This window comes from Siphateles boraxobius, unplaced genomic scaffold (assembly GCF_051911475.1).
Source record: "Siphateles boraxobius isolate OS27281-9 unplaced genomic scaffold, OSU_SipBor_1 68, whole genome shotgun sequence".
NCBI lineage: Eukaryota > Metazoa > Chordata > Actinopteri > Cypriniformes > Leuciscidae > Siphateles > Siphateles boraxobius.
In genome coordinates, this window is record NW_027509195.1 from 14350342 (window position 1) to 14366100 (window position 15759).

At 38.3% G+C, this 15759-nt stretch overlaps 2 protein-coding genes across 2 annotated transcripts in view; one reads left to right on the forward strand and one right to left on the reverse strand.

The window, feature by feature from the left end:
• The window catches only part of stt3b (STT3 oligosaccharyltransferase complex catalytic subunit B), a 66229-nt gene extending 58085 nt beyond the window's left edge, over positions 1-8144 (forward strand). Inside the window, exons 13-16 of the mRNA XM_077215004.1 lie at positions 3535-3708; positions 5221-5334; positions 5479-5685; positions 6484-8144. Coding sequence (XP_077071119.1) covers positions 3535-3708; positions 5221-5334; positions 5479-5685; positions 6484-6564 — 576 coding nt within the window. The 3' untranslated portion in view covers positions 6565-8144. The remainder of the gene's footprint in view (positions 1-3534; positions 3709-5220; positions 5335-5478; positions 5686-6483) is intronic.
• Positions 8145-10814: 2670 nt separating this feature from the next.
• The window catches only part of osbpl10b (oxysterol binding protein-like 10b), a 60053-nt gene continuing 55108 nt past the window's right edge, over positions 10815-15759 (reverse strand). The window contains exons 11-13 of the mRNA XM_077215005.1: positions 15573-15755; positions 13450-13603; positions 10815-11561 (exon numbers count right to left, since the gene is read on the reverse strand). Coding sequence (XP_077071120.1) covers positions 11517-11561; positions 13450-13603; positions 15573-15755 — 382 coding nt within the window. The 3' untranslated portion in view covers positions 10815-11516. The remainder of the gene's footprint in view (positions 11562-13449; positions 13604-15572; positions 15756-15759) is intronic.

The window sequence follows — 15759 nt, forward strand, 5'->3', positions numbered from 1 at the left end:
GGGCCATGGTACCGGCTTGTTTACTGCAAAATACACTGGAACAGTCACATTTTCTTGGAACTGAACGAGCGAAAAGTATCAGTGCAAGTCTGGCGAGACTAAATTTTATCTGCTGCGAGAGCTGGGATCGAACACGGGTCTCCCGTGCGATGGCTGTAGGTTTCGCCACTGAACCACAGGGGGAAACGACAAAAGCCTAAAATAGCTCGACCACATAATAGAGCGTCATCACAGTTTTGTGTGTGTTGGCGTTTGTTTGCATGCGTGCGTGTTATACAACAGGCTCATAGCTGCAATATTGACATTTTCAGCCGCTCAAACTAAGAGGAACTGAGAAATGTTTGAGGAATGGAGATTGGTCCGGCCTCGGCGGGACTAAAAATACACTCTATCCTCATTTCGCCGATGACGCATGCCCACGGGGGGCGGGGTAGCTTTCTTATAACGTAAAGAAAAGCTAGCCGCGGTTTAATGCTGGCCCGTTTCCCTGACGACTCGCGGGCAGAAGGGGGAGATCCACAGAGCTCGCCCAATCCTCAGTCCGACGCGGGGATATAGCAGCTGGCCTCCTCTACAGATGCAGCTATCTCGTCGTCATTAATGGCGGAAGCGGCGGCGCGCGGCGGCCGTTGTCCGTCAGTGAGCGACTCGATTGAAGCTGGTGAAGCTGGCGGGCGAACCGGCGAGCTTTCACGGCTGGAGAAGGATCAGGGACCCGCTGAGTACGGCGCTTTGCGGCGCGGCACTACAGCGGGCGGGAGTCTCACTCACCATGGCAATAGCTGGCCTCCTCTACCGATGCAGCTATCTTGTCGTCACTAATGGCGGAAGCGGCGGCGCGCGGCGGCCGTTGTCCGTCAGTGAGCGACTCGATTGAAGCTGGTGAAGCTGGCGGGCGAACCGGCGAGCTTTCACGGGCTGGAGAAGGCTCGAGGACCCGCTGAATACGGCGCTTTGCGGCGCGGCACTACAGCGGGCGGGAGTGCAGACTCGGAGAGAAAATGCCAGGCAAGTCCTCAGAGTCACCATGGCAAATAGTTCCACAGGAACGAAGCGTCTTTAAAAAGACGCTTGCTCTTTTAGAACAGATACAAAACAGAGATAGAGTGTGAGTCGCAGCGGCGAACACACACTCAGCAGTGAAAAGGATATGAACGCCGGAAAGCGTAGCAGGTACGGCGGCTGAAGGCGGCGAGGTGTAGGCCAGCGACTTCAGGCTCGAAGGCTCGTCCCGCAGAAGGCTTACAATCAGACGGCGCGGCTTCTCACTCCGGATCCAGCGATGCAGTAGTGCTTCGCTGAAGAGTTGAAAATCAGTTTGTATCAGCCTGTCGAGCGTATTTATAGGCCAAGGCCACGCCTATTCTGGCGGGACGCGACGAAATGGGCGCGAAGCACCCCCATTGGATGTCACGTCACGCAGGGCCTCTCTCGATAGGCTTGCTGCTGTTGCCGCAGGGCAGCCAATAGGCGCGCGAGCCGTCTTGCCTACGTCTGCACGCTGCCGCACAGCGTTTTACATTAATCAAAATTAAAGGATAATTTTTGGCTTCAATATCTCGTGGAAAAGAGGTTTTCCCCATAGCGTAAGATATTACGCAGTACGAGAGATACTCTCGTAAGAGAACTATCGTTATCTGCAAAAATCCACACCGATAGTTTTTCCGGTTTGCGTCCGTTTCTGGAGCGACTGTGAAGGTGCGCTGTCATTAAAATGTACGAGAGCGCTGAGAAGAGACTGCTGGCATTATACAGAGCGAGAGCGGCCTCTAGCGGACATAAAACAAACTATCACTGGCTGAGTTGTATACTTTGACACGTGAGCCTGCGTGCAGCACGGAGAGAACACGCAGCACAGAGAGCGCTGACACTTCAGACGTGCATTTAAAACACTGGCTGTTTTACACCGTAACCAGCTGGTCACTTTTATGCATTCATTAGCCGACGAATTTGCATATTTAAAGTAGAGCTGCATGATTATGACAAAAATCATAATTGCCGATTATTCCCTTGAAATTGTAATTGCGATTATTAATTACGATTATCACAATTTACATCGAATAAATATAGGAATATCATTATACATGTTTACACAAAAATTGTTAACACACACAAGTACTGTCCCCCTTTACTTAACATACACATAAATTGACTCATAGTAAAAAAAAACATTAGGACTATGCTGAAGCAATTAAATAGCAGTCCCAAACTAGTTTTTTATAATACAATGTTGATATGAGCCACCACAGTCATTTAAAAATATAAAATATAAAACAAAGTGAAAATAAAGTGGCATTTTGGGTTACAGCTAACACGTGATTTATTGGTATTATACTTTTATTCCGTGACTTACTAATTTACATTGTAACGACGTTGCACGCCCGTAGTTTCTTATGCATTTTATACAGTGAAGCGAAACGTAGCGTGCGTCCCCACATTTGCGCGTGCAATTGAAGAGTGCGCGCTACAAGCACAGTATAACGGCTGACAGGACAGTTAAGTCTGTTTTTCTGAGGTGAAAGTCTTTTTATTTCAGCGTATACTTATGTCACTGCCTGGTATGTCATATTGTGCTGGGTTTTCTGAAGTAGCCATGATTTTTCTCTCAAAACATAATTATGCTCTAAACTCACACGCAGAGTTGATTTTCTTTTGTAATCGCGGCTATGAAACGATTAAGTAATCGTGGCATCCGTAATCGTAATCGCAATTAGAAATTCGATTAATTGTGCAGCCCTAATTTAAAGCTTGTGACGCGATTGCTTTCTCAACATTGATGTTCATGCAGCCAACAGAAACATTAACAAATCAGAAACGTGTTCAATTTTATAACTACAAAACATCTTGTTAGTGGATGAGTGGATAAATCTTGTTAGTTATTTTGTGTTAAATAAATTAATCATTCATGTCAATCAGAGTTTTGAAAACTCTCAAGTTACACAGTCTCACATCATTAAATAATGATGCTGTTCTAATGGAATCTAGAGGGAAGAACCTTTTTTGAGGTGAACTTCTGCTTGGCTGCGATGTTGCGGAGCTTGTGGTCCAGAGCCTGTCGGTTCTCTTGCTTCTTCACCCTGTAGATGCGCACCAGCCAGCAATATTATTGCATAATGAATATAGTTCATGACAGCTAGTTAATACATCCTTGTAAACAAATGGGACTTGCAAAGTGTTACCTATGAAATGTACGTATGTTTCTAGGTTATAGCTAATGAAACCTGTAATATTTTAATGTTTAAATTATTTTCTGTATAGAGTTCGTTCTGTAGAACTTCTCATTTTAATATATTCATATTTATATATTTATTTAATTTAGCACATTTCAGTTCAGCACTGTTTTACTTGGAGTGTTATGTTTGATTTAATCCAGTATCCATTGTAAAAAATATCAGTTGAATTATCGGTTATCGGCATGTACGGTCAAACCTAAATATCGGTATCGGTAAAATCCACTATCGGTCGACCTCTACACAGTAACGCCATCTTGAGGACACTGAAAGATCGCCATTTAATATTCTGTTCCTTCTGCAGGTCGGTAAAGCCATGTCCTCCAATGAGAGTGCAGCCTATGAGATAATGAAGTCCTTGGATGTGGATTACGTTCTGATCATCTTTGGGGGAGTGATTGGATACTCAGGCGACGACATTAACAAGTTCCTGTGGATGGTGCGCATCGCTGAGGGGGAGCATCCTAAAGATATCCGGGTCAGTGTCAATCCTGGCCTTTGTATGTCCAGTGTGCTATATTTTTGTAATCATCATAGATTAGGGAGGGGCAATTATAATTTTCATAGTTTTCTTTTAGCATACATTTTTTCTTTTTTTCTGAGAATAGTGTATTTGTAAAGGTAAGGGGATTAGTTGTTTTATTGCAGCATTGTATTTGTAATAAAGGAAAAATATTAGATATGGGCAGGGTTTGTTTCTAGTTCTTTGAAGAGAAAAAAACAAGAATGAAGTCAGCTAGTTCAAGCTTTTTATTTTACAATTATTTCATAATGTTCTTTTAATTTTATTTTTTATTTTTATTAACAATTTATAAATTTCTCTTAGTATATTGTTTTTGTTTTTACTTTATTTATTTCCCTTTGTTGCTCAGAATAGTGTTTCTGTAAAGGTAAGGGAACTAATTGTTGTATTGTACGCAAAAGACATCGCATGACATCGTTTTCAACTAAGACCGGAAAACTGTTTATGCATTTTGGCTGTACATTTACTAGGGCTGGGGTAAACGATTATTAACTAAACGATTATTTTATCGATTAGTCAACTTATCTAACGACTAATTTTTCTGCTGCTCGATTAATAAAAAACAATGTATCTCAAATAAATACTAACTAGTGTACTGAATCATGATACTATAAACTGGCTAACGTTAGTCTAATGTTATGTATTTGAACACCGTCATTAGAACTCTATAACCGCCAAAAAAAATTTATCATAGAGAATGTTTAATACTAATATCAGCTTACGAGGGAAACGTAGGCGGAGTTAGTGGTGCTTCGGAGGCTGCTACTGCTGGAGATGATTCGGGAGAGGTCTCCAAAAGTTTTTGAAAACGATACTATTATCGCCTCAGTGTTAACTGGAAAAAATTTGAATTTTAAAAATGCATGTTACTTGTTCAGGCCATTGGTGACATCGCCAACTACTGGCTGTATACCTTAATACAGCATTTTTAATCGTTTTCGTGTATCCGTGTGAACGTTGACGACTTTGTCATCTGTAAGTGAAAAACTTTCGTTTTTAGTACATTGTCGTTGTGTAAACGTACCCTAATTCAGTCCAGATAAAAGACCAGAGTTTGTGTTAAAAATAGAAAGATTTATATTTTTAGGTTTTTTATTATAATTGTTTCACCTGAATTTTTGCCATAAAAATGGTCTGGCATTGAAAACAAAAACCAGTGTTTTTGTAGAAGTGCTGTAGAGTGAATGAGCTTCTCTGACAGGATTTGACCATGCTGATGGTGTGCTGTTATACTGTCAAGTAAATTCTCTTTGAGATGTTTCGTCTCTAAATGAATCCTCTTTAACGCTGCGCCGCTATAGCAATTAATAAAGCTTTATGTAACAATCACTGTCTTTTACAATACATTTTAAGACAGTTATTGTTGAAGGGCTTTCAGGTCGCCCCAGTGAGAAATGTATATTATACATTATTCACATGTTTCTGATATTTGCTGTTTTTTTGAGGTGTCTTTTTGTTCTTTTGTAGGAAAGTGATTACTTCACCCCGCAGGGAGAGTTTAGAGTGGATAAGGCCGGCTCTCCCACCCTGCTCAACTGCCTGATGTACAAGATGTCTTACTACCGCTTTGGGGAAATGCAAGTGAGTGCTGCTTCCTTTTAATTCAGGTGGTCTAATTGTGTTGCAACAACAATGGCTGATCCTTTAGCTATCACCATTGTGCCCTTCTGATAGTATAGTAACGTGTATATAGATAATAACTAACAGCAAACGCCTCTCCCACAGCTGGACTTCCGCACACCCCCTGGATTTGACCGGACACGGAACGCAGAGATCGGCAACAAGGACATCCGTCTGAAACACTTGGAGGAGGCGTTTACCTCTGAGCACTGGCTGGTGCGCATCTACAGGGTGAAGAAGCAAGAGAACCGACAGGCTCTGGACCACAAGCTCCGCAACATCGCAGCCAAGCAGAAGTTCACCTCAAAAAAGGTTCTTCCCTCTAGATTCCATTAGAACAGCATCATTATTTAATGATGTGAGACTGTGTAACTTGAGAGTTTTCAATACTCAGATGATCAATTAATCATTCATGTCAATCAATTTAACACAAAATGCCTGTTAAAGGGGTAGTTTTCCCAAAAAGGAAAATTATGTAATTTACTCACCATCCAGTTGTTCCAAACCTGAATGAATTTCTTTCTTCTGCTTAACACAAATTAAGTTATTTAGAATAATATGGGAACCAAACAGTTGATAGACCCCATTGACTTCCATAGATTATTTTTTTCCTACTATGAAAGTCAATGGGGTCCATCAACTGTTTGGTTACGGAGAATCATGATTTTTTTTGTAAAATGGAGATCGTTATTCTCCTATGATTCTGAAGAGAAAAAAAGCATTAGACAACTAGACAAAATAACATGCACATTACAGGTTCTGACAAAATATTCATTGCTTTGGTTTATTTAAAAATAATTTGAATGCGAGTCAATGTCGATTTTTTTGTTATTGGATAAATCAGCGTTTGTGAATAAATCTTTAAAATGAATGATTCAATGACAAACTTTTTGAAAAACTCATTTGTCGCCACCTCCTGGCGTAATGACAGAATTTACATTTTTTTTTTTTTTGGGTGAACCTCGTCTACCTTGTCCATGTAGCCTTTAAAATGATAATACTTAATAAATGTTATTAATAAAATGAATTGTTATAATAATAGTTATACAATTGCCTGTTATGATCGGTTATTTCAAATGTATTTAACTGGTTTCTTTTCATGGTTCACAGACAGCCAAAAGGAAGAGGGGATACATCAAAAACAAGTTGGCTCTGAAAAAAGGCAAGAAACTGAACAAGAAGTCTGTTTAGCTATTGAATGAAAACGTTGAGAATGGAAAAAGAGGAAAACAAAAGACGAGGACAAGTGCAACTAGTAAGTAATCCACCAATCAAAAAGAAGAACAAACATGTTATCTGGCACCGCCCACCTGAGAACGTTTGATTGGAGGCTGTTGGTCCCGCGATTGCCATGATGATGCGGAGGTTCCATGAGCGGTTGGAGGATGGGGATCTGCACCGCAGTTTTAATCTGACAACTCTGGACTTAATTTGTTCTTGTGTTCTTTTTTTTTTTTTGTTCTTTTTTTTTGTACTTGAATATGCTGGTGAAGCGAGAGCGCTGCCCGTGTCTCAAACAGCAGGCACTATTTTCGTGGTACAGTTTAACATAATACAACCGAATGCTAAAACAACCAACAAATATATGAATCCATTAAGCTCAGTGAACCTTGGAGCACCAAAGAGATTTTTTTTTGTCTTGTCAGAGCCTCTGATAAATTGTTACCTTTTGATTTATAAAACCATTTAAAAATAAAATCTGAGGAATATGGAGCCGTCTGCCGTGCGACAGCCACTAGAATGCTCTCTTGGATTTAACTGTTATCTGACAAACCCACTTTCTATGTGACAGAATGCAGTGGGGTCTTTGTGGCTCTGAATTCAAGGGGGGGGGGGGGGGGGGGGTTCAGACACTGCAAAGGACTCGTTTTCTTTTTTTTGTAATGTTTAACTGTTGTGGTGATTTTTGAATATAATTTTGTTTGTTACATAATTTTGAATGTTTTTGGTTTGTTTTTCTATTTGGTTGTAAGATTTTATGCAATAATTCTAAATTCAAATGAAGAAGAATCCGCTTTTATTTCCTTTATTGCTCATGTGTTTTGTCCAGAGGGGGCGCTGTGGCTTGGCATCTCCTGCACACACATTTGCGAATCAGATGTTTTTCTTGGGCCAATTAGAAATAAAAAATGTTCCCCCTCTTTCTAAACAACTGTCTGCCAGGACAAAGAGTGAATTGAATTAGTTGTAGGTTTATTAAAATGCTGCATTACTAGCCTGAATGCACTTTGTCTTAGTTCACCATAATGTGGATCCACTACTGAGTAGCATGCAGGTGGAGAGTGCGTATTTTTGGTGTGAATATTCCATTTTTTGTTTATTTTTACGTTGAAAGGGTGCTTCCTACAACATCCATTGGTTTTCTTTTTCTTGGTTTTTCTGGGCTGCCATTTAAACTTTCCCCTCTTTGTTTTCTGCCTTTCTGCTTTTCAACCCTACGTGTATTGCTTTTGCTTCATCTTTTTTTTGTAAGATAATTAGAAGGAAAATTGTTTTTTTCCCCTCTTCTCCACAACATATCCATATTATTCTTCTCAGAGGGCTCTGAATCTTAGGAGAAGGTATTTATTAAGAATGAATTTGAAGTTGAGAAGAGGAAGCTTTTCATTCTGAAATGCAAAAACTATTTGTTTTCTTTTTCAAGTGAAAATTTATTCCATAAATTGTAAAATAAAGAAAAAAAAATAATAATTAAAAAGAGCGAGAGAAGGGCAAAGATGCGGTTTGTGAGAATGAGTTTATGCCATTTGTGATTAAAAGAATTAATGAAAGTATCTGCCTTATTCATGTCTGCTTTCAAGAAATGTTTTCCATTTTGTTTGGAGTCTAAATACTATTTCTGTTTAAAGAAAAAAGAAAAAAAGTGTTCCTATTATCCTTTTATTTTTATTTAGTTTATAAAAAGTTCCCTAATATTATTGTGCTGGTCTCCTACAATATGTTTACATGTATCCAAGGTCATTTTCAAAGTGCACTTTCACTGCTGCATCACCTCTTTTTACAGTGTCTGAAATGGTTCATAAGGATCCAATCTCTCTAAACCCCTCCTTTCCAAGAGCTTCCTCTGCTCTGATTGGTCATACGGCCCAGTCTGTTTTGTTTGGTCTACTGCTTACAGTGCATGTCAGAAACAAAACACACATTACCTTATCTGAATTTCAGCTACCTCAGCACTTGTATACACAGAGTATGTGATTTCGGATACAGCCATTGAGTAGGTACTTATTTTGAAAAATTACTTCATGACCACTAAAACAAAAGTATGTTCTATATAGTATGACTGTAATCTGGAAGTACTACAATTGCCATGGTGTCCTTATGTGGTCTACCAGCGTCAGTTGTGTCGCTTCACTGCTAATCTTCTTCCGTGGCCTCATGGGATTGTAAAGTGCCCATCGTATGCACACTTCAAAATCTTGCTGGTAGTAGTAGGCCATTCGGGTACTTTTTGCTTACACTTTTATGAGTACTATGAATTTGGACATTGTCACATACTGTTTATTCACCTACTATGTATTAGGGAAGTATGCGATTTGGGCAGGCCGGGATACAAACATTGGCAACAACAGAAATCATTCTGCATATCAATTCAAGCCTGTTTCCTCTCCTCATCCTTTTGAAGTGCATGCAGAGTAGATTTACTTTCACAGCTCAGAAAAGAGTGTCTTCTCAACATGTTGACAATGTGAACCAAACTCTCAGGCTCCAGTGTTTGAGTGTCAAAGTAGATGATGTTTGTGGGCACCCATGAAGACCATAGGCTTCCATTATGCAAATTTGTTCAAAACCTACGTGGTTAGTCCAGGAAGTAAGACTGGAATTATTGACGACTCAGTTCAGAATCGTTTTTTTCTTTTGGGAGACAATAACTCCATTTGCCTTATACTTTAATTTTTGAAACTTTGTAGACCGTTTACATTCACAAACAACTAGATCACACACCACTTGAAAGGTAATATCCAAAAAAGCATTATAGGACCATTTTAAAAATGTGCTCAAGTCCATCTGTACTGCATTGGTGCTGCTCTACATGTCTCCACTAGGTGGCAGCTCTAACACATCATACCAAGGAGGTGGTCAAGTACACTGTCTATGGGTCAAGTATCCGCCGCCTTCAGAACTTTATGCGAATGAGATGTAAATGTAAATGTCATGCGACTATCACTCTGGAAAAGTGCGTCATGATAGCAGTCGCAAGCGAATATTTTCATCCAGGCAGGGAAAATGTCTATTTGATGATTTTAAGATGACGACATTCTAACTAGGCAAACCGTAAACCTTCGTATCGTGTTTGTTTACCCCGTTGATTTTTCATTCAGATGCAGCTGAGATAACGTTGAATTGGTTTTCATATTGAAATCTGAATATATGAAATCTACTTTAATAATCTTTTCTCCCAGTTTTTATATTCCTGATCTGTAAATATGTAACGTTACATAACCTATTTAAATTTATAGCTGGCTGTTGACCTTTACTATTTACACATCTGAAGTGTGTACACTTAACTTTCGGCATAAGTTTCTTTATTTTAAAAGTCCAATTACTTTTTTAAGCCTTCAACACGTATATTTTTTGTAAGAACTTGGTTCATTTTATGAATAATAATAGATTATATAACAAAGCATGAACAGTAGCTAATTTTAAACAACAAATGTCTGTATCCCACCATGCCATGATTTTGAATGATCAACCCCACAACCATTGCTCAAGGATCAAGCAAATATTTATCATTATGGGAAATGTAAATTTCAATAACCGACATTTGGTCCCAAAATAGCTTGTACCTATTCAATTTTGCCCTGATAATTTTGTAAAGGTTAAGTAACTCCTTTCAATTACAATTTGTTGAGAAAAATAGGTCTTATTTTGCACCCTATTAAAACAACTAGTGTAAAATAGTTTTCTGTCAAAGAATCTGTGCTGGGTAGAAACTGAATACATGTAATCTGGATTACGTAATCAGATTCCAAAAATTTAGTACTTGTAATATTACATCATATTACTTTCTAAAATGCTCAATCAGATTACAGTTAATTTATTATGAATTGCATATTATTCACACAATAGCAGTAAATTATTCATTATTAATTGATTTTCCCTAATTCTTCTTTTAAATTTTCTTTTCTAAAAAAATCCAACTGTGTGTCATACCGTATAGCTTTATTCACAATATAGAACGGCCATGTAAATAAATTTGCGATGCTTCTAAATTTGGGGAGAAAAGCATGTATGAGATGAATAATTATGCATATTACTAAACACTGCTGATATATAGCTGTGAAACATTATGTCTTCACCATATCCAATTACCTTCACTTGGAAACTCGTGATATGTTAAGTTAATTTGCACATTTAAGTTAATAAACACTTGTATGCTCCCAAATAGTGTGTTTTGAGAAGAAATTAAATGGAGTCAAAAAGTCAAATTTCTGAAGAGCAGCTTTTTAGAAATCAACTTTAAACTTTTAATCAGCATTTAATGAATAGTTCAGACAAGTGACTGAAAAGCATGCGTATCACTGACCTTGCTAAATCATGAAGGAAAAAATACATTTGCACATGATTTTAAAATCCATTCCTTCTAATATCCATTTTATTCTTTCTTCAGGTGTGAGAGACTCGACGGAAGCACAACACTGTCATCGAATGGTAAGATTGATTCAGTCAATGAGGGGTGAGATCTCTTGAACATGAATACATCCTCCTCACATTCTATAGCCGCTCTGTGCTCACTGGTCTCAAATAACCAGAATGCTCTATGGTGTTCTAATATTATAGCTATCGGTTATTTGTGTTATACTCTCTGATACAGATGCTACATCTCTTCTGTGTGAAAATTCACTTTACTATAGTATCGATTACCATAAGTAATATTCAAATATAAAGATATTGCACAAGGTCACACAATTCAGGCCTCCACATCCAAATCTTCATCGTCCGGAGGGGCTTTTGAGGTATTTTAACCACTCAAGTCTTTTTGGCACTTTTCATTCTCCGTACGACAAGTTTGAGAAAAGGATCAATGTCTTTCCCTGCTGCTTGAGTCCCATTGGTTGGCCAGCCCCTCGTTTACATGGCCACTCCCATCTGTGGGGTGGGGGGGCTGTGACGGACCGGAATCATGTGGCTCCAGCTTTTCTTCATCACTTCGTCTTCCATAGAGGATTGTGGTACACCCATCCTTCCCCCTGCGGGCAATTCAAGGACAGAATCAAATGTTAGACATGCTAGATCTGATATGAGAACCAATATCCTGCATGACTCTGGAGCTAATCAAAAGAGGCGGGATGTGAAGGGAAATTAATAATATTCAGCCCCGTCCCAAACATGGTGACAAAGCTGAATGGAAGGTGAATTGTGACCACATAGATGGATGCTTCTGAGCTCCCTTTTAAACCATGACATTTAAGTATGGGTCACAATACACACTACCGTTTAAAAGGAGGCTTCAGTAAGAGTTTTTTTTTTTCTTTTCTGAAAAAAGTTTTTTTTAAACACTCTTTATTCATCAAGGATACATTGGATTGATCAAAAGGGACAAAGACTTTTACATTGTTACAAAATAATATTTCAAATAAATGGTGTACTTTTAAAAAGGCACAACTGTTTCTTGAGCAGGAAATCAGCATATGAGAATGATTTCTGAAGAATCATGTGACACTGAAGACTGGAGTAAATAAATGCAGCCTTGGTGAGCATAAAAGACATCTTTCAAAAATATTTTCAAAACTTGTAAACAAGTGTATAATGAATAATTTTTAATAAGAGTAAAAAAGAAAAATCAGTTGGTTCACTAAATTTAATTCAATTTAAGTATGACATATAAGTGAAAAAAATCTTACCAACCCCAAAATTATGAACAGTACTGTAGTTTTCTAGTTTCCTTCAATCTTAAAAACCTGAGGAGATCTTGCATTCTGCTGTTTTTGAACATATGGACATGTCTTGTGTAACCACCTCCTAATAAACTAATCCGTTCAGGGTCTGGTGAACTGAAACCAGCCTAATTATAAAGGGATTCCATAAAGGATTAGTTCACCCAAAAATGAAAAATTATCCTATAATTAACCCCTCCCCCTTAAGCCATTCTAGGTGTGTATGACTTTCTTCTTTCAGCCAAACACAATCAGAGTTATATTAAAAAATTACCAGGCTCTTCCAAGCTTTATAATGGGAGTGAATGGTAACTAGGATTTTGAAGCCCAAAAAAGTGTATCCATCCATCATAAAAGTAATCAATGTGGCTCCAGGGGGTTAATAAAGGTCTTCTGAAGCGAATCAATACGTTTTTATAAGAAATATATCCATATTTATTACTTAAATATTATCACTGGGTTGCGGTAACGGCCGTAGGCGAGCCTAGTTCCGGTGGAAGTGTGACCTCTGACCCAACGCATGACATAGGATGTAGGAGTAGCGTAAGCTTATGTTAGAATAGACGCCTCTCACAGTTCAAACAAATTGGGCTGTGCAACAAGTGCAAGCTCCTCCCACATTTCTCTTTAAAAATTCCCGTTGTAGACTTCTAATTCGTGACCGGTGTTTTGTTTTGCTCTTTCCTCTGCGCTTCTGCGTTCGTCAATATGTCATGTGTCAGGTCAGAGGTCACTCTTCCACCAGAACTAGAGTCATGTACTGTATGGCTGTTACCAGAAGCCAGTGATTATAGTTTGACAGTTAGAAAGTACAAAAACCCATCGCTTCGCTTGAGAAGGTAACCCACTGGACCCGTATGGATTACTTTTATGATGGATGGATGCGCTTTTGGAGCTTCAACAACTCTATTCACTGCCATTATAAAGCTAGGAAGAGCCAGGATATTTTGTAATATAACTGGTTGTGTTTGACTGAAAGAAGAAAGTCATATACACCTAGGATGGCTTGAGGGTGAGTAAATTATGAGATAATGTTCATTTTTCGGTGAACTAACCCTTTAAGACCAATTAGCTGACAGTAAAAGTCCTGACTAGTCAATTATGAAAATATGCAGTTTTGCACATCCTAAGTAAAATGACAAATGGACTTTGAGGCTGCAAGTCCTCATCAGGTTTTTGATGCGGAATTAGGAAGCCTCACCTCTTTGATAAAGTATTTGGGTTTCCAGGTGGTGCTGGTAGCTGTTCTCTGCTTTCCTTCTCTTCTCTGTTTCTCCTCCAGCTGGTGTTTGTGTTCAGTGGCCACATCGATGTCCCCGGCCTTCAGCGCCGCGGTCACATGCTGCCACAGCCGTCTGTCAATCATTGCCACAAGACAGGATAATACCACAGGCTGATACTTTTTTCATGCTTGTATATTGTTGTGGAATAATATACTTCAGATAAATTTGCTCCTAAATTGCATCTGCAAACTTTTTTGCGGTTGCCCCATATGACATTTTTGCTCGTCCATATGCATTTCAATTATACGCTAAATGTAACGGCATGGCTTAAGGAAAAAAAATCGAATTTAAACATTTTATTCAAGCTTCATGCATTCATTTTTTATCAGCACTTGAATGAGGGTAAGTTAAAAAAAAGCAACATTTTGAACAAAAAGCTGAGAAAATCACGTTTTTGTCAAAGACTACATCCGGATCAAATTCAGAATGATGTTCAACACATAGATGGAGTAGATCAAGTCCATCAACACCCCCAAAGCTTCACAGTCCTATACCTCGTACTCGTTCGACATTTCATTCTGTAACAGGCAGTTTTGCTTTATATGCAATTTAATTTGATGATCACGTTATTTTACATAAGGAATGCTTTTATCACACCTGTGTTTTGATGCAAAGATTCTGTCCTCTTTCAGAAGATGCATAATAGCGCCCCCTACCATATAACAGTGAAAACATGGATTGCCGGAAATTTTGCTCAATGGCTGGGAAGCGTTGTGTCATAAACGACAGAAAATTATGTCAATGGCGGGGAAAGAGTTAAAAAGAAAAACATAAATACAGTTTTATTTCTTGAACAAAAATAAATTGACAAAATTCAATGCAATTTATTGTCTAAAATATATTTTGCACAATATTTTGGACAATATATTGTAAATATATTTAGATTTAAATTATTTTTAAAAATAGCCACATTTAAATATATTTTTGTACATATATTTTAAAATCTATATTAGCAACTCTGCCATTTTTGTTTATTTTGAAATATACTTAAAATAAATCAGAATAAATACACACACACACACACACATATATATATATATATATATATATATATATATATATATATATATATAAATAAATAAGCTTCAAAACTTTACTGTTTAGTCAAGGGTAATGAGTCTAGCCATATTGATCAGGATAAGAAAATGAACCTCAGATGATGAATCAGCCAAATCTTTTATTAAATTTGATCCCAAACCTTTCAAGGATCAATGGATCCACACTTTTTGCAAGCGTTGCACTACTTCAGAAGCATCTCTCTGCCGCTATATCTTCTTTTGATTGCATTACGCGGCTGTGGTACCGCCAGGCTGAGAGCATTAGACTACTCTGATGGGGCTCTGTCCTGTCCGGCTGGATCTCTCCTCTACAATAAGCCAATAAGCAGCATTAGAGTTTATTAAGTGAATCCTCCAGCTCACTCAGGGCCAGTGCATGCGGGTCACGAGTATCGTATAGGAGCTCTAGAGGGGCAGGATTTAGCTAAAATGCTCTAAAATGAGAGATGCTCATCCACCGTGGCATTATCTGGATCACCGAGTTCTGATCTTTCACACTCACTATTTATTTGCATTGCCTGAGTAACTCTCTTCCTTAGAAGAAAGGTCTCCCTATGCTTCCATTTAAAGTTAATAGACTTCTGCAAAATGAATAGAACAAGCTAACTCTAAATAACACAATTGTTTATATTAATATATTTAGTCCATTTTGTACTATGGCAAGTGTGATAATCAGATCATTTTGACAATTTTTTATTTTTTAGGGTTAGTAGGAGGACGACACAGACTCAAACACTTGTTGTATACATGACTCAACATGTAAAGTGCATGTGTGAAATCAGCTAGACTACGGCTGCAACAAAGAAAAAAGACCAACAAAATTGTTGTTTGTGATTTCTGCATTACTAGTGGCTCAAAATGTAATTGCAAAAATAAAATCAAATAACAATTCTTTAAATAAAATTAAATTCTGGTAAAACATAAATTCTCCTGTAAATGCCCACATTATCCCTATTAAAATGAAGTTTGTGGTAAAATCTCACCTTGATTCATACTGGGCCTGTTTCTCCAGTGGGCGGATCTTTTTCTTTATGACTGGCAGTTTGGATGTGTCAATCACTTTGGTCTCTCCACTGCTGTAAGTGAACTCCAGGGTCCCGTTCCACTCCCCCTGAGCCTTGCATACAATGGTACCGGTGGGATTGTGTTTTACCTCACCTGTGACTCTGT